Source organism: Wyeomyia smithii, chromosome 3, assembly GCF_029784165.1.
Source record: "Wyeomyia smithii strain HCP4-BCI-WySm-NY-G18 chromosome 3, ASM2978416v1, whole genome shotgun sequence".
Taxonomy (NCBI): Eukaryota; Metazoa; Arthropoda; class Insecta; order Diptera; family Culicidae; genus Wyeomyia; species Wyeomyia smithii.
The window spans coordinates 84,540,425-84,557,944 of record NC_073696.1 but is presented as its reverse complement, the minus strand read 5'-3'; the positions used below and the strand labels follow the sequence as shown (position 1 = coordinate 84,557,944).

The window sequence follows — 17,520 nt, the reverse complement described above, 5'->3', positions numbered from 1 at the left end:
GACTCACAGTAAAATAATTTTGTCACACCAAACCCAGTTCACACTACTCTCTACCCTGGATTGCAGCAACATCAGCAGGAGCAGTGGCAGGAAAGCAGTAAATAGCCGTGACGAATCATTTTTCTGCTGGTTCAAAGGCGAAAGTTTAAAGGACATTGGACATTGTTTTGTTTTGATTTTGTTTATCAGCTCAAAGTGATTGTGGTAGAACAACTATAGGTGGGTGAATATTTTTGACGTCTATGAATAGCAGGTAGAAAGTCTAAGTAGCAATGAAATAGACAGTAGCTGAACAACCCAATATCCGCACTTGAACGCGTTGTGTAATAAACGAATGTTCCCTTCAGTGCTTCTACTTGTATGCGTGGTTTTATGCCAGTCTGTTAGGTCATTGGGTCTACCTGAGCAGTGTTGGCAGGGTAAACGTCAACTTGATGTCAGAGTATATATAGCATGAAAGCATGAAGTAATCAAAACAATGTTTATGCTTAAATGTTGCCGCAGCATCATTCGGCTACTTCTTCACGTGGAAACCGATTTCCCTTTAATAACGAGAAATAAGTAGTAGTGGCTTGATATTATCAAGTATTCTTTTCAGGCTAATTTCTCATTCAGTAAGTAGGACCAGTAGTTTTATTGTTTGTAAAAATCGAACGGAAATCTTTTTTTGCTTTCATATCTCTTCTCAAAGAGCTGGCAATATATTGTACCGGTAACCAGTTTTTGTGTAGTATTTCCGAATATATAGCTGTTCACAACTACACAATATTGGATCTAACTTTTTGTTCATAATTCTAAAAAAATTAGATGTATAAATGACCGGTCAAATATGAAAAATCACAGGAAGGTTGTATGCAAAGCCACGACGCAAGGTTGAAGTAGAATACTTTTACAAGAAAGATAACCCGGCTTCATGCGTGTCAGTCATTTTTTCTAGTATATAAACGTTGACCGTTCAATGGCAGTATTGTAATTTCTTTTTGTTTGATATTTTGAATGAAGTTCATTGAATATTTATAAATTTTGTGCAAATGAGAAGTTGAGGTGTTGCCGAATTGTAATATGCACATTTAATACGACATCATTAAACGGGAACGGAACAAAGGCTACGGTTATGCAGAACGCGAATGACGACGCGATGCGATTCGCCTTACCGTGGTCAAATGTACAGCTCTTTTTAAGGCGAAGTAGAGCTATACATTTCAACACATTTCGTCTTGCCGAATCGCATCGTGCCGTTATTTGCGTTCTGCATAACCGTAGCCAAACACTAAGCGACGCAAACACGTAATAATAGTCAGAGTATGCATGTAGATGAAGATAATTAACTTTGGATTATAGCGCAAAACGAGAAAATATTAACTCTTCAAATATTCATTTGTGTTCTTCAAATTTCAGTTGTTCAATTTAATATCCGATGAAATGTTTGTTTATTATCTGATGAAGCTCTTATATAGGCCAAATGATGCATTCCCAATTTACTAGGTCCATAACTCTGCCGATCGAGCTTAAGAAAGCAATCGTATAACGACCAATCGGAGGTCGAATTTTGTGTTTTGACAAGGCTTAAGAATTTTCAATAGTACAATAGTTCGAATAATAAAATTGCAATTTCATGCATTTGGTAAGAAACTTAGAAGATTTTCTAATCGATTGCTGCAAAAACGAATGAAATCCATTGAAAACTAACCGATTTATTAGCATTTGCAATTGGACGTATTTCTCACTTTTTTCAGTTTTAGATTTTCATTTCACATCCCTATATAGCCGAACTTCCTGAGAGAAGTATTCTACTTCAAAAAATATAAATTATAAAAATATTCCGAATCTTCAGATTGGTACCTGCAATTCTCGGTCAAATTTAGTTATTGTTTTTTTGTTCTCAGGAAAACCATGGCAGATACCATTAAGGTTGGCGATTATCTAGTGATAAAACGGCAAAAGTACACTAAACTACAAAAGTTTTCGAATTTGGACACTGTTGTTCATTTGGGGAAAGACCAAATCGAACTTCGCTGTGCCGAGAATCATCCTTACCATTCAACGTTCCAGCTGCTGCCAAAGGAGGGACGTAATAAACGCTTTTACGTGCTGGAACCGATCGCCACGGCTTCGGAGATTCGAAATTTGAAACAGTTACTCATTAAGGAAAGTGGGACGGACAATCGAAACATCGTGGACGATCGAAACACGCAAAATCTAACGACCGAGGAGATCCTTAAGCTGAGAGAGGAGTGTGAGTCCTCTTCGGAGGTAATCGGAAAATTGGTGGAAAATTCGAAGAGTTTCGCAGCGAAGACAGAGTACTCCCAAGAGAAATACTTGAAACGAAAGGAGAAAAAATACTTTGAGTATGTTCAAATTAAGCGACCGACTATTAGGTTGATTGCAGATATTTACTGGCGTTTGGATGCAGATAAAATATTAGGCGTCAGGTTTGATACATTGTCGCAGATAATCTCGTACAGCGGTATTTGCGGTGTAGGAAATTTTCTTTTGTACGAATCTGGTACCAATGGTTTATTGCCAGCCGCATTTCTGAACTCACTTGGGGTGAACACCGAAGCGAAGCTTGCCCATTTGCATCCAGGGAACGTAGCTCAAAAACAAGCTTTATTGGCAATGGGATATCCTGCTGAACAGTTAAGCCGATGTATTTCTGTTAACATTTATTCGGTTCTTAGACATTATTATCAAGAAACTAGAAAGGATAATGATGGATGTATTTTCACAGAAAATACTGAAATAAAATTAGTAGAAAACGATTGCGAAAACAGTTCATTAACTGAACCGGGTGAAAAGCGAAAAAATGATTCAACTGAAGATCATGGTCCAGAAGCCAAACAACTCAAACTCGCTGAGGTTAGAAAACAACAGTGGGAGTTGGAGAACGCTGCGGGTTGTGAATTGATGAAGGAAAAGTTTGACTCACTGGTTATTGTTGCCAAAGAACATCCTTACAATATTATCAAATCGTTAATGCCATTCGTAAAACCCAGCCGACCGATCGTTGTTTTTTCCACGGTAAAGGAAATAATGCTCGAATGTTATACAGAGTTGAAGGCTAGTGCCAGCGTAACATATCTGAGAGTTACGTCGAACTGGATGAGACCCTATCAAATTTTGCCCAATCGTACTCATCCTGATGTTACGATGTCTGCAAATAGTGGATATTTACTCACTGGATATACTATTCGGTAGTTGATGTAGACTTTTTTTAAATTTATGAAACATGGAAACAGATTTTAAACTTACTAAGCAAATTTTAGTAAATTCAATTTCCGAATATTCACTGATTTCACTTGATCTTTTTTAAAAAGTTAATGAGATAACGAGACAGAGTGACAAATATGACTTAAGCAGGTATTAGACGAAGCAAATATTTGCTATTTTTCAATACAGATTTTATTTTGTGCAAATAAAAATCGTACCAAAAATAGCAAATATTTGCTTCGTCTAATACCTGCTTTAGAAACAAATCGGCTATTCGTAAACCAAACACAAATTTTACCCCAATTTTGTTATAATCAGTCTACTAAAATACAGCAAAATCACGTAGCGCTTGTATACAAATACGACAAATACCTGGTCGTAAGCTGCGTCTCTTCCGTTACACGTCAATGGAGCTTCGCTTATATCAACGACAGATTTCATAGATACGATATAACTGTTAGGTGCGTATGATCCAACAGACAATTTAATAACAGATTCGAACTTTCAACGATTAGACTCGGATCGGGTAGCTTATATCGGACAAATAAAAAAATAAACTTTTTCTTAATAAATTCAAATACATTTCATGCATTTCTTGCTTAAAGAATTTCCTTTTGCTCTCTAGTTTCCTTTTTGACAATAATTACACTTATCGCTGTCATATAAATTATCATAATGTATTATTCGTATAAGTATTCAAAGTAAAATTTAGAAATTCTAATGTTCATTACTTTCCGTTGTTTCCTGCACGACTCATATGTTTATTCTAGCACATTTTGACCGCTTTCTACGTTGTAGTTGGTAGCATCACTTTTTGATCTCAACATTTCCACTTGATAACTATTCCAAGCTGAACCTTGCGATGAGTAGAACATTAACCAACTCATGGAGCGAATAATTGCATTTCCGCTGTTCAAAATCTGTCCTGTCAAGATAGAAAATCTCAGCAAACGAGGGAATGAATGCATATAAATTCATGGACAGAGTTACTGTTTAATCGTAATCCAGCAAAACTTGAGTTCTGGCTGTGAAAAAATATGTATAACAGGCAGGCTGGCGCTGTGTCAGTTTAGTCAGTTACCACCGAGCTGCTCATCTAGTTTGATTCTTACGGGTTTAGCTAATGTACACATAATTGATTAGAAAGCGTTAAACTTTATTCTTGCCTCCGTATTAGTTTTAGGTAGTATCGTATTATTATTCTTTCTAGGTTATTTGTAATATGACTTCATCGTGGGTTGTTGAATACATACAAGTGTATTTTTCAAGATAGTTTAATAGCTTGTATTTATGACATTTCGCGAAACCCAGTGTGTTAGATTTTCCACATAGATAATTAATTAATACATTCTAACTTATCAGAAAAGCAATTACTGTTAATCTTTTTCTTTCGTTACATAACAATTTAGGGAAATAATCGAAAATCAAATTGCCACCGCAGCGCATTATATATCCAGCAATTGAACGGCTTTCGGCGAAATGTTATATATACCTACATCACTACTTTGCAGATCGATTAGATCAAATGACTTATCGTGTGGCTGAGTACGGACTGGGATTTGAAAACATCATTTCACTTAAAATAGTTTAGCTTTCCGAAATAGCTCTTTTCCCTCTTTCCTGCGACATAAAATAAACTGTATAATTTAATGGTCCAGATTCTTTGATAAAGCTGATGTTCAATGAAATGTTGAGCCACCATTCATAGGTTTGTGTAGAAGCAAAATTCAAAACTAGCATTGTCCGCCGTTGATGAAGATTTTCTTGACGAATTGCAGCTCATGGTTGTCGGTGGCTAAACAAAATCCCTAGATAAACTATTGGGTAGGGTTGAATCGGTTAAAGAACTTGATCAAAGTTCAAGATTTTTTATTTGACTACGGACGCGGTTTTCAACGCAACACGATGCACTTAACTATGGTGATCTCAAATGGCTATCAATGGTGTGGGACGTTTGATCCGTATTGTAAGAGGGCGGAAGTGAAGGCAACATTAAGCGGAAATTTTTCTCTTATAGCAGATTGCCATACCAGAATCCAAAGCGATCTTATCAAATCAACCTAAGAGCTCTCTTCCGTTGGTACTTCCGGATGATCCGTGCCGTCTGTTTCTTCCATTCTTTCTTCTGTTGTGATCGACGCTGGTGGGGTTCTATTTCCTTTCGCCACACCGGTGGATTCTCCTTCAAGCTCGTCGTCTGCCTCATCACTTACCACGTGTATGCAGTTCTCGGTCGATGATGAGTTGTTTTTCGAGTAACGCAGCTGCTGCAAATAATGGCGCTGGGTTGGCTTGTGGAGAGCCAGCTGCGTGAGAGCTTCCTCAATCGAGAACCATTGCCGTTTACGACCGATCGTTTTCGAGTCTTCCCATTCTTCTAACTCTTGAGTAACAACCATGACGAAGACCTCGGTCCGGTGCATGTGCTCAGTATTCTGTAATTCAACGCGATTATGGTTACAAAATTAGTCCGTTTTGTTCGCAAGATTGCACTCACTTCGAAAATTCCTAGACATCTACCCAGCTGGCCGAGAACTCCTGCTTCCTCGAGAACTTCGCGCGTCGCTGTCAATGATGATTCTTCCTCTGGTTCAACTCCTCCTCCCGGTACTATCCACAACTCAGGACGGCGAGACGATGTTACTAATAAAACCTGCAAAGATGATACTCTCATATAATTATTCGAATCGTTCACTAACATATTAAGAAGGTTTAAAAGCATTCAAGGCAAAATTTGATATTCTTTCAAGGCTTAGTTGAGAGAACTCTTTTCTTGATAAAATGTAAATGTAGCTTATTTATGTTCTTGCTCTCAACATTTCTTCCAAACGATCTTTGATGGAATGCGACGTGGATAAAAAATCAAAATGAAAGTTATATTGTTGCAGCAGTTGCATAATTGGGTTGGTGGTTTTAGGATAAAGAGAAATACTAATGCATCCCATCAAGTAAATTAAATATTTGATTTAGAAGACACAGACACTTACTTCAGCTTCCGCTTCAGATCGTACGCAGATGCAGGCAGCTCGGCGCCGATAGCCATCCTTATCGTAGATTCTGGTTGAATTCGGCTTTTCCTTCACCATCTTGGCGGTGTTAAAAATACAGTGCAGGGGGTGTTATTATTCGTGCTCAATTACTCTGTGGCCGCCGTCACTAAACACTTTCAGAAATGTGCACAAACCTCACTGGGATTGGTTGGAATCTCTAGGTGAGTTCAGTGATTTAACTCACAGGTGTAAAACGTTGTCGTTGATAGGAAAACACAAAACTATAAAATATTACTTGCACTATTTGGCTTCCTCTAAAAACTGCGAAAGAGAACAGTAGAGACAAGATGAAGGTTATTAAACTTCTGTGATATATTTACAATATGAAAGTTAGTCATCAGGCTGACTCATAACATTTCAGCATATTTTTGTTTGTTTAGTACGTAGGTTTTGGACCAAACAAACCGCATGATTGTTATGCCCATAAATTTGTATTCCACAACGTTCATCGAATAACGAACACGTATTTATGATTGATTAGTGTAGATTGCTTCTGGACAAATCTTACGCAAAGTAACAAACTTTTTTTTGGTAGATCAAAATTGAAAAAAAGAATGAGATTTTTTTACAAAAATAACTGATACGATTTTGTTAAAATTCTAACAGACATTGTTAAGCTCTATTATATTCGGGAGCATCACTGCTCAGTTGTTGAGCATTTTAAAAAGTTGAATCATATATATGATTATAGAAAATGTTTCCAAAAAAATTAGAATTTCCCAACCTTTTAAAAGTTGCTGTAGCATATTTAAAGCGTGAAATTTTGAAATTAACTGAGCAATTTCAAAATATACATTAAAATTTTAACAATAAGCACAACGGTTCGATAGTTTTCATCACAACTATCTTTTTTTTTTGAAGATAAAAGATTAAAGGCTACAAACAAACAATCATTGCCGGTTATTTTCGTAAGCTAGTACATATATCATTTCAGTCAACATCGACGGCTGTTCTGAAAAGCATCGTCCGTCACGACGTGAAAGCGTCAGCTGATTTCTGCACCTTGCTTTCACAGCTCAGCAAAATCGTTACTGTAAAAGCTATCTTCTTGTTTTTCTTTTTGCTGCTTTATCTTAAGGTTATTCTTAACACACCTCTCGCTTGTGATGCAACATAGGTATTTCTAACGAATGTCAGTGAAGCCTCTTTTGTAACAAAATATATCACAAAGTGCTTTATCCTCATACAACAAATTTCGAGTAATGCTTATTGAGGATACTGTTTTTTTGTTCATGTATCTTCGAACATCATGCACTATTTGCTACACAAACAGGTCTGAATGATGCTGTTTTTCGTTCGATTAACTTCACCAAAATGAAAGATAAATAAAAGCGACATTTTGCTATGCCAGTACACGATCAGTCATTGATTTGCACCTGTTGACCCGGTATTAACAAGAATTGATTTTTAAGCACCCTGTTTCGTATTTACTTACCACCTAGACAAAACTTTGCGTCTACTTGGTAGGTAAACAGCGCAGCTAGCTACGTGTGACCGCTTTCGGTTTGTTAATAGTAATACAGGCAGGTCCCGGCAAAGCATCCATCTTGAAGGTTATCTCTGGCCGAGAACTGCTCCTTTCCGCTCGTGTCTCGAGTGTTTCTACAGGATTCCTATTATTTAGGCTCGCTCCAAAATGGAATTGAGAAGAATGCTATTGCGAAATTGGCGGAAGTTGTGCTGATTAAGCGTCACTAACTTTCACCGGAAAACGCACTTCCGGAAGCTAGATGAACCAATAATAACACCCAGATGATGAGAGCAAACTGGCTTCTAAATTCACTTATTGCAACTTCAAAGCAGCTAGATTTGTTGCTGGAAAGGTGCTTTTTACTTCTATCAATAGTGAAACGAGTATTTAGCAATTATTTCGGCGGCGATGAAGAAAAGCACACACACAAAATGATCGAGCAGACAAACACCGTCCGTTTCTCCGTCGTTTATTCGTTCCGTTTGCCGTCGACAGGACGTCAGTTGACATTGACAGCTGCTTGAAAATACACTGTTAATATTATTTTCAACATTATTATATCCGTTATTGTGCTATTGTCGGAGTTCGCAACGCACAGTACAATAAGGACTCTTTGTAGGTAAGTTGGGTAGGTTGTTAGCTATATGTACCAGTTTATAATATCTGAATGAGCTGCGGTTTCTGAGAAAAACGTGATTTTCAAAAATTTTATGTCGTTGGTTTTCGGTTTTTAAATCATGAATTAAAACTGTTCGATATCTTTTCGAAATTGAGTCCTAAAAATGTACCCGTTTCTATTATTTTATTATTTTGTCACTGTATGTTTTACTCGTTTTACTAGTCTGGCGGAGTGGATTCGGGAACCAATTTCAACTGTTATAACGAGAACCAGTCGTATTGAATTTCCATTGACTGGTTCCCGTTATAACAGTTTAAATTGGTTCCCGAATCCACTCCGCCAGACTATATGGCGGACTGGTTTCGGGAACCAATTTAAACTGTTATAACGGGAACCTGGTGTATAGAATTGGTCAATGAGCTATGATACAAATAAAGGGGTGCCCAAAAATGCAACGATAAATACTTTGTAATATGAAATATTGAAATTATTCCGCAATATATCAACAGTGTCTTGCCCCTAATTCACGCAGCTTGAGCAGGTCTATGATAGCTGCATGCGACGGAACGCGAAAGATGTCATTGGGAACATGAACACTAAGGTAGGACGGGAGGCATTGTACAGACCGGTAATCGGGCCAGATAGCTTGCACGTCGTGTCTAGTAAAAACGGTCATCGGTGTGTAATCTTTGCGGCCTCCTGGTTCCCCCGCAAACATATCCACAAATCTAACCTGAGATCCCCCGAAACAGACAAAGAATCGAATCGACCACGTTCTAATCGACGGCAGGTTCTTCTCCGACATCATCAACGTTCGCACTTACCGTAGTACGAATATATTCGGTCCATTACCTAGTAGCGTTACCTAGTAGCTGTGTTCATTGCACTCAAAACTTTCGACAGTGTATAACATATGCCGAAGTCGAACGCCGCGATTAAATATCGAGCAACTGCGTGACAGCTATTCTTGAAAAAGCTGGAGGAGTAGCCGATCAGCCATAGGTAGGGATACTGTTGTGTATGTAGCTTTTTTAGAACAAGTAAATTTAAATTCCCCTGGCATCACTGCCTCTCAGTTAATGTACACTTGAAACGAAAGACACTTCGCATACTTTGTCGCTCCGGTCTAATAGTACTTTTAATACGTTCGATGCAAGTAAAGTTTTAACTAAGCAGTTATAAATCGTTTTTTATATCCGAGATCCCTGATACACAATAAATTTTGGTGTCAGAAGTGAGATTAAAGAGCGAAACATTCCGGTCGAAAGTAAGACGCGTTCGTTCCGGTTTCGCGAAAAGCAAAATGGCTTCCGGAGAGCTAATGGAATCTCTAACGCGGATGCTGGCCGACGCTCTAAAATCCTCCATTGAAAATACATTGGGACCAGCGAATCCTGCCAGAGATGCACCAAATGTAAGATCGCCTTTGTTTTCCGTGTCTGAATATCGTTCTTCGGAGAATACTTCTGTCTCGGATTATTTCAAACGCTTCGAGTGGGCTCTACAGTTGAGCAATATTCCAGCAGCTCAATATGCACATTATGCACGAGTGCACATGGGCACAGAACTGAACAATGCCATCAAATTTTTAGTAAGTCCGCGTGATCCAGTGGATATTCCGTACGATGAGCTTCGCACGACTTTGGTCAATCATTTCGACCGATCGAAAGACAAGTACGTGGAAAGCATAAAATTCCGGGAAATTGTGCAGCAGAAAGATGAATCTATCTCTAGTTTTGTTCTCCGTCTCAAACAAGGTGCTGCGTACTGTGAATATGGTGAATTCCTAGATCGAATGCTGATTGAACAGCTTCTACATGGCCTCGAATCGCGAGACATGTGTGACGAAATCATCGCCAAGAAACCAGCAACATTCAAGGCGGCATTTGAGGTTGCACACACCCTAGAAGCCACACGGAATACGACCAAAGAAGTGAGAACGGCAAGACCATCGATGATGTTCGAAGCGGCGAACAAATTAGGTTATGAAACACCAAAGACAAAGAAAGTAACTTCCAGTAGCTACTCTTCGTCACACCCACACAAGCAGCGTAAGCATAAGATTGGTGGGAAACCAACACAAGGGCAAATCACATGCAGTGGATGTGGTGGTAACCACACACGAACACAGTGCAAGTTTCGTGAAGCGAAGTGCTTCAATTGCGATAAAACAGGGCATATATCGAAAGTTTGTAGAGCCACCAAGCAAAGAATGGCAGACGTTACTGCATCGCAGGTGCAATCAGAAGTTCTTCCTGCAGCGCAAGTAGATATAATCCAGTCGCTGAATAAAATTAAGTCCTCCGCCTCATCTGGGAAGCAAATCATCGACTTCAACATTGACGGACAAAACCTCAAAATGGAAGTAGACACCGGTGCCCCATGCGGAATAATTAGTGAGAACAAACTACGGTCAATCAAACATTCATTCGTTCTACAGAAAGCAGACCGGCGGTTTTCTAGTTACACCGGTCATCAAATTGTGTGTTTAGGCCGTCTCCCTGTGGATGTAACAATCGGTCACACAACACGCAGATTGGATTTGTATGTAGTGTCCGGAGACTACGATACGCTTTTTGGTAGGGAATGGATTTCCCAGTTTACGGATGAAGTGAATTTGAACAAGTTATTTTCCCAAACCGGTCAGGTAAACTCTGTTCTACCTGCTGATTCCACATTGTCAACTGAGCAGAATCAGGCCCTCAAGCAACTGCTGATCAATTATGACGATGTTTTCAGCGATACTCCAGGCAAAATAATAGGCCATCCCGCATCTGTTCATCTAAAACCCGAAACAGCACCAGTTTTTGCGAAAGCACGAGACGTTCCGCTGGCATTGAGAAGCCAGTATGCAAGAGAAATCGAGAAGAAACTTGCTACAGGCGTCTACGAGAGAGTCGACTACTCTGAATGGGCATCCCCCACCCACATTGTTGTGAAGAAAAATGGAAATCTGCGTATCACCGGTAACTACAAGCCTACTGTAAATCCCCGGATGATTATCGACGAACACCCGATTCCCAAGATCGAATCCATCTTCAACCACATGAAGGGAGCTTGTTTGTTCTGTCACTTGGACGTGACGGATGCTTACACACACCTCCCAATAGATGCAGAGTTTCGACACGTCCTTACACTGAATACACCCACACATGGTTTAATTCGTCCGACAAGAGCGGTGTATGGCGCGGCAAATATTCCTGCAATTTGGCAGCGTCGAATGGAGACTGTTCTTCAAGGTTTGTCAAATGTAATAAACTTTTTTGACGACATTATTGTTTTCGCAGACAGTTTCGAAAACCTGCTGACGGCTCTCACAGCAGTTTTCGAAAGACTAAAACATCACGGTTTACGTTTAAATCGTACTAAATGTATTTTCGCCACTACGGCCTTGGAGTGCTTGGGTCATAAAATTGATGCAAGTGGATTGCATAAATCAGATAAACACATAGCAGCTGTACGAGATGCACCTCGTCCTTCGAATCCGGATGAACTTCAACTGTTTTTGGGAAAAGCAACGTACTATAATTCGTTCATTCCCAATCTTTCTGCACGATCCCGTTGTTTACGAGATATGTTACTGAAGGATAGTTTTGAGTGGAATCCTGAACGGGTTGCAGCGTACGAAGACATCAAATCAGCTTTAGTATCCCCGAAGGTGCTTATGCAGTACGATCCAGCTCTTCCCTTGCTTTTAGCCACAGATGCCAGCAAAAGTGGTTTAGGGGCAGTCCTTTCGCATCGACTATCAAACGGTTTAGAACGTCCGATAGCCTTCGCCAGTCGATCAATGTCTCCCACTGAGCAAAGGTATCCCCAGATTGACAAAGAGGCCCTTGCTATCGTGTGGGCGGTTAAAATTTTTTTTTATTACCTCTACGCTCGACAGTTTACTCTAATCACCGATCACAAGCCGTTGACTCAAATTTTGAATCCTACGAAATCGCTTCCTACCCTGTGTATCAGCAGAATGGCAAATTATGCTGATTATTTGTCAAATTTCAATTTTGAGGTTGTGCACAAATCTACGAAAGAAAATGTAAATGCAGATTACTGCTCTCGAATTAAGCGAAACGACGATGGTGTTAACAATTTGTGTCTTCGTGAGGGAAGAAGTATTGGTGCGGACGAATTCGAAATCTTTGTTTTGCATCAAATCGCACAACTACCGATAAATGCTGAGCAAATAGCCCGAGAAACACGCAAAGATCCTAGTCTTGGTAAAATTGTTCAATTGTTAGAAGCCGGTACCGATTTATTGCGAGCTGGATACAAAGCCCCAGAAGTGAAGTATTCGCTCGCTGCTAATTGTTTACTGTTCGAGCATAGGGTGGTGATACCATCAGTTTTTCGCCAGTCTGTATTGAATGATCTCCATGTAGCACATCTAGGGATTGTCAAAATGAAAGGGCTCGCTCGTTCGTTTGTTTACTGGCCCGGAATTGATGCGGACATCGAAAAACAAGTAAAATCGAGTTCTCAGTGTTCTCGTCAGGCTCATGCTCCACCGAAATTTAGTGAACATCATTGGCAGTATCCCAAAGGTCCTTGGGAAAAAATACATATTGATTATGCAGGTCCGGTAGCAGGTTCAATGTTGCTGATCGTAGTCGATTCGTATAGCAAATGGTTGGAAGTAAAGGTAACCCAATCAACCACAACAGCAGCAACAATTGGAATTATGGACGAGTTGTTTTCAAGTTTCGGAGTGCCTGTAACTATAGTTTCGGACAATGGTCCGCAATTCACTGCGACAGACTTCAAGGTGTTTTTGCAGAAATGTGGAGTGAAATATCATAAGCTTTCGGCGCCGTATCACCCTGCAACAAATGGTCAAGCGGAGCGGTACGTTCAAACGACGAAGGACGCTTTAAAAGCGATGGGAACTACAGCATCAACGTTGCAGTCAAACCTGAATATTTTTCTACAGATGTACCGTTTAGCTCCACATGCGACGACTGGGGTTGCACCGTCGAAATTGTTTCCAGGGCGAATTCTCAGAACGCGTTTGGATCTTCTGAAACCTGGAAATCTTCAGCAACGAATCGTAACGAAACAGCAAGCCAATTTCCAACCATCATTTCGTGTATTCTCTGCAGGTCAACCAGTTTATATTCTCTCTGGTAATTGCCGTATGGACAAGTGGATTCCTGGTGTAGTGACAGCTTAATTGGGAGACTTGCCCTACGAAATCGAATACGCTGGTAAACGGTTTAGGCGTCACATCGATCAGATACGTTTCCAGCACGAATCTAAAGAACATCAGATCAGCTCAGAGGCGAATTCTTGTCAGCAGAATGTACCGAGACGTATTCATTTCTACGGTAGTAACGTGACAGTTCCAGTGATACCATCGACGCCAAACAACACAGGGACAGCTTCGACCAATGACGACTCGCCGCAGTTTCACACGCCGGCAGGTAGCCCTGGTCTTCCAGGAACAAGCCCTTCTTCGTTCATCGTTCGTCGTTCGACAAGAGACCGCCATCCTCCATGCAGATACTCGCCTTAGGTGATCCATTCCGAAAGGAGAGAAGAAATGTTGTGTATGTAGCTTTTTTAGAACAAGTAAATTTAAATTCCCCTGGCATCACTGCCTCTCAGTTAATGTACACTTGAAACGAAAGACACTTCGCTTACTTTGTCGCTCCGGTCTAATAGTATTTTTAATACTTTCGATGCAAGTAAAGTTTTAACTAAGCAGTTATAAATCGTTTTTTATATCCGAGATCCCTGATACACAATAGATACCATCTGGTCGGAGTTATAAATCAGGACACTTTTTTTCGGCGCAAATTTGATCCACCCTAATTCTAATCTACGAAGAGTAAATAAATATAACACGTTATATTTGATTTGCACTTTAATATACACCAAAATACTCATTTATTTATTTAACGTGTTTCTCAGGCGAATTTCATCAAAATGCGCTTTAGTAGATTTCGTATCATTACTTCTTGCAAGATGGGGAGTTTTTTCGAAGTTTTTAGTACAAAGTTGTCGAGTTCACTAAGCAAACAATGTATGCAGTAGGGAAAGCGAAAAACAAGCAAGTTGGAGATATGATACAGATTTGGAAAAATATATCGCATCTCGACGAGACTTGAACCCGCAATCTCCTTGTCCCCGCCATGGTTTTTTGACCAATTAAACTACGGGGAACGGTGGTACTGTTCTAAAATCTATATGCGTATCACATTCCACTGTCGACTTATTTAATTGCTCATCTCTAACTACACACACTGCTGTGCAGGCGTTATTTATAGACTGAAAGGAATGTCTCATCACACACAGAAGAGTCAGCTGACGCTGATAACTCTTATAGACCTGTGCGATTGAGACCAAAGTCAGTCTGAGTCGTGTTTGCTGCTGGCAAGTGCGACACAACAACGGAAGGTGCTCCGTAGGGCTAAGTCTTTCGAACTAAATTTCTATTTTCAACAACGGCTTTTACCCGTTAACAATCAAGTTCATCAAGCAGACAATGTGTGCAGTAGGGAACTGGAAATATGATACAGATTTGGGAAAATATACCGCATCCCGACGGGACTTGAACCCGCAATCTCCCTGTCCCTGTCGAGTTCATCTTTTGCTAAGTAAATATGTTTTTTTTTCTAAGAAACTCAGTTTTGGTTAAAATGCAAATAGGACGGACTTATTATGCGCGTCAGTAGATGATTTCTCTCGTTACTCCACTGAGACTCTATCGAAAACATAATCGTTCACTCGCATTTTTTCAAAATTCTGCTTATTGTCACAAATTAAAGTTGAATATCTTAAGAAAATCAGGACAAATGCTAGAATATGAAAAATAAATCAGGACACCCAAAAAGGATCTCAAAATCAGGATATGTCCTGCTAAATCAGGACGGATGGTATCCCTAGCCATAGGTAGCACTGCTGCAGCGCTACTAGGTACAAGGGCTGGTTTGACGGCGAATACAAGCAGTTAGTCGAGGAGAAGAACACAGCTGCTGAGGATGCTGCAACACCGTACAAGAACGAAGGTGGAATGATACCGATGAGCACGGAAAAGCCAAAGCTCAGTTCTCCGAAAAAAGTCTTCTTTCCAGCAAAAGGACCGAGATCGCGTAGCGATGGAAGAGGTATACCAAGTTTACGACACTCGGAAGTTCTACGAAAGGCTGAACAGCCGTTACGGGGGCTACGTGCCGCAAGCCGATAAGTGCAGGAGGTTGATCGGTTGATCGAAAGGTGAAAGCAGTTCTTCGATGAGCATCTGAACGGCGGTGTATTAGAGCGTGAGGCGGTATGGCAACGAGTAGTCTTGGTGCACGAGTAGAATACAACAGGATTCCAGCCCCCGATCTCCTGAAGGTGGAGGAGGAGTTTGGCCGGCTGAAATACAATAAAGCTGTTGGAGTGGCCCAACTTTCCAGTGAGTTGTTGAAATGCGGTGGAGAAACACTGGCTAGACTCGTGCACTGGGTCGTTCTCAAGATTTGGGATAAATAACGAGTACCGGATGAGTGAATGGAAGGTATTGTGTGTTCCATCTACAAAAAGGGCGACAAGATGGAGCGCTGCAATTACCGGGCAATCACTATGCTGAATGCCGCCTACAAGGTACTCTCACAAATATTCTGTTGTCGAATATCATCATTTGCGAAGCAGTTCTTGGGGTCCTACCAGACGGAATTAATGGGTGCCCGCGCCATCACGGATCGTATATTCGCGGTTCGGCAGATTATACATAAATGCGGCGAATACAAGTGCACACACATTATCTATTTACCGATTTCTAATCGGCATACGACACAATCGATGGGGACATGCTTGTGCTCCTTGGATACTCGAAGAGGTTTAGGCCAAGGTGATGGTCTCTTGTGCCTGCTGTTTAATATTGCCCTGAAAGGTGTCATAAGAAGAGCGGATATTAACACGAGTGGCACGGTATTCCGGAAGTTGGTTCAACTGTTTGGCTTCGCCGAGGATATCGACATTGTGGCACGGACCAAATGGATTTGACTGACGATCAATGCATCGAAGGCGAAGTATATGAAAGAAAGGAGTTCACGAGAAGTCAGTGCCAACCTCCCACCTCGACGAGTTCGTGTACCTGGGCTCACTGGTAACTGCCGACAACGATACCAGCAGGAAAATTCATCGGCGCATTATGGCAGGAAATTGTGCATATTTTGGTCACCGGAGGACGCTCCGATCCTCACATAGAGTGACACATGACTCATAGACTGTGGAGGACCGACACGCCTTGCGGTCTTCGAATGAAAGATGTTGCGTACCATCTTCGGTGGACTGCAGATGAAGAACGGAGCGTGGAGAAGGCGAATGCACCACGAAGAGCATGAGCTGCTTAGGGAGTCATCTATCGTCCACACCGCTAAAATTGGCAGGTTGCGGTGGGTTGAGCATGTCGTAACGATGTAGGACGACAGCCCGGAAAAGATGTTTCTTGAAACCAATCCGTCAGGGACGAGGCGGAGAGTTGCAAAGCGGGCTAGGTGGATCGATCAGGTGAAAGACGACCTACGGACCCTACACAGACTGCAGAGCTGGTGCACTTCATCCATGGACCGAGTGGAATAGAGTCGACTCTTACGTACATCAAAGGTCACACCGCAGACAGACTCCAAGCTGAGTTCCAAACTTGTGTAAAGATTTTTGTGGTAGCAATTCGTAATCAGATAGCGCTATCAGTGACTCCAGCCTCATACACCAGCAAAAAAAATGTATTGTAGCGATAAGGTCACCAGGCGGCGCTAGTATACAAGTGATTTTTAACGCAATTCTCTTTGAAAATTTACACGGAATTTTCGATCAATTTTGTTCTTGCTTGGACGTCTTGGAATTTTATTTAATGAATTTTTTTATAGAGTAAGCTGTGCAATTCCGGGCATATCTCACAATAGATCAACGATTCTTGTCGCAGTGAGGAAGTCCATACAGGAAAAAAAAGCTGTTTAATGCAGCTGAAATATACAATTACTTATCTAAAAGAACGAATAGTAAAAGGATTTACGTTATTCACACATTTTTTATTATATCTACATACATTACTTTTCATACATATGCTCACCTATATCTTAATAAAATTTGCAAAAAAAAATGGCATAAGAGGGGGAGGGTATTATATAGCTACGTAATTATCTAGAGGGGGGATCTGACTTTGTGACGAGATGCTATGA

The 17,520-nt window shown here is 40.6% G+C and overlaps 3 protein-coding genes across 4 annotated transcripts; 2 read left to right on the top strand and 1 right to left on the bottom strand.

Annotated features, from left to right (window-relative positions):
* Positions 1-462: 462 nt before the first annotated feature.
* On the top strand, positions 463-3,774 carry LOC129730610 (tRNA (adenine(58)-N(1))-methyltransferase non-catalytic subunit TRM6). 2 transcript variants are annotated; one of them, XM_055690073.1, is made up of 3 exons: positions 469-614; positions 692-712; positions 1,887-3,774. In XM_055690073.1, exon 3 carries the CDS (start codon positions 1,894-1,896, stop codon positions 3,199-3,201), a length of 1,308 nt encoding a protein of 435 aa, XP_055546048.1. In that variant the 5' UTR covers positions 469-614; positions 692-712; positions 1,887-1,893; the 3' UTR covers positions 3,202-3,774. The 2 variants fall into 2 exon arrangements, with proteins under 2 accessions (XP_055546047.1, XP_055546048.1); XM_055690072.1 differs by lacking the exon at positions 692-712 and having other exon boundaries at positions 463-614.
* LOC129730611 (diphosphoinositol polyphosphate phosphohydrolase 1) lies at positions 3,772-8,237 on the bottom strand. The gene is made up of 4 exons (XM_055690075.1): positions 7,699-8,237; positions 6,201-6,524; positions 5,711-5,866; positions 3,772-5,648 (listed from the first exon to the last, which is right to left on the bottom strand). The coding sequence occupies exons 2-4, from the start codon at positions 6,297-6,299 to the stop codon at positions 5,274-5,276; spliced, it is 630 nt and encodes a 209-aa protein (XP_055546050.1). The 5' UTR covers positions 6,300-6,524; positions 7,699-8,237; the 3' UTR covers positions 3,772-5,273.
* A 1,419-nt stretch (positions 8,238-9,656) lies between these two features.
* On the top strand, positions 9,657-13,523 carry LOC129728373 (uncharacterized protein K02A2.6-like). Its single transcript, XM_055686811.1, has 2 exons — positions 9,657-11,592; positions 11,641-13,523. The coding sequence occupies exons 1-2, from the start codon at positions 9,657-9,659 to the stop codon at positions 13,521-13,523; spliced, it is 3,819 nt and encodes a 1,272-aa protein (XP_055542786.1).
* The last annotated feature ends 3,997 nt before the right edge of the window (positions 13,524-17,520 follow it).

Coding starts and splice junctions, on each gene's coding strand:
- LOC129730610 (XM_055690072.1), top strand. CDS start 1,894: ATGGCAGATACCATTAAGGTTGGCGATTATCTAGTGATAAAACGGCAA.
- LOC129730611 (XM_055690075.1), bottom strand. CDS start 6,299: ATGGTGAAGGAAAAGCCGAATTCAACCAGAATCTACGATAAGGATGGC. Junction 5,867..6,200: donor GATCTGAAGCGGAAGCTGAA/GTAAGTGTCTGT, acceptor TCATCTTTGCAG/GTTTTATTAGTAACATCGTC. Junction 5,649..5,710: donor GATGTCTAGGAATTTTCGAA/GTGAGTGCAATC, acceptor GTTGAATTACAG/AATACTGAGCACATGCACCG.
- LOC129728373 (XM_055686811.1), top strand. CDS start 9,657: ATGGCTTCCGGAGAGCTAATGGAATCTCTAACGCGGATGCTGGCCGAC. Junction 11,593..11,640: donor AATGGAGACTGTTCTTCAAG/GTTTGTCAAATG, acceptor TTGTTTTCGCAG/ACAGTTTCGAAAACCTGCTG.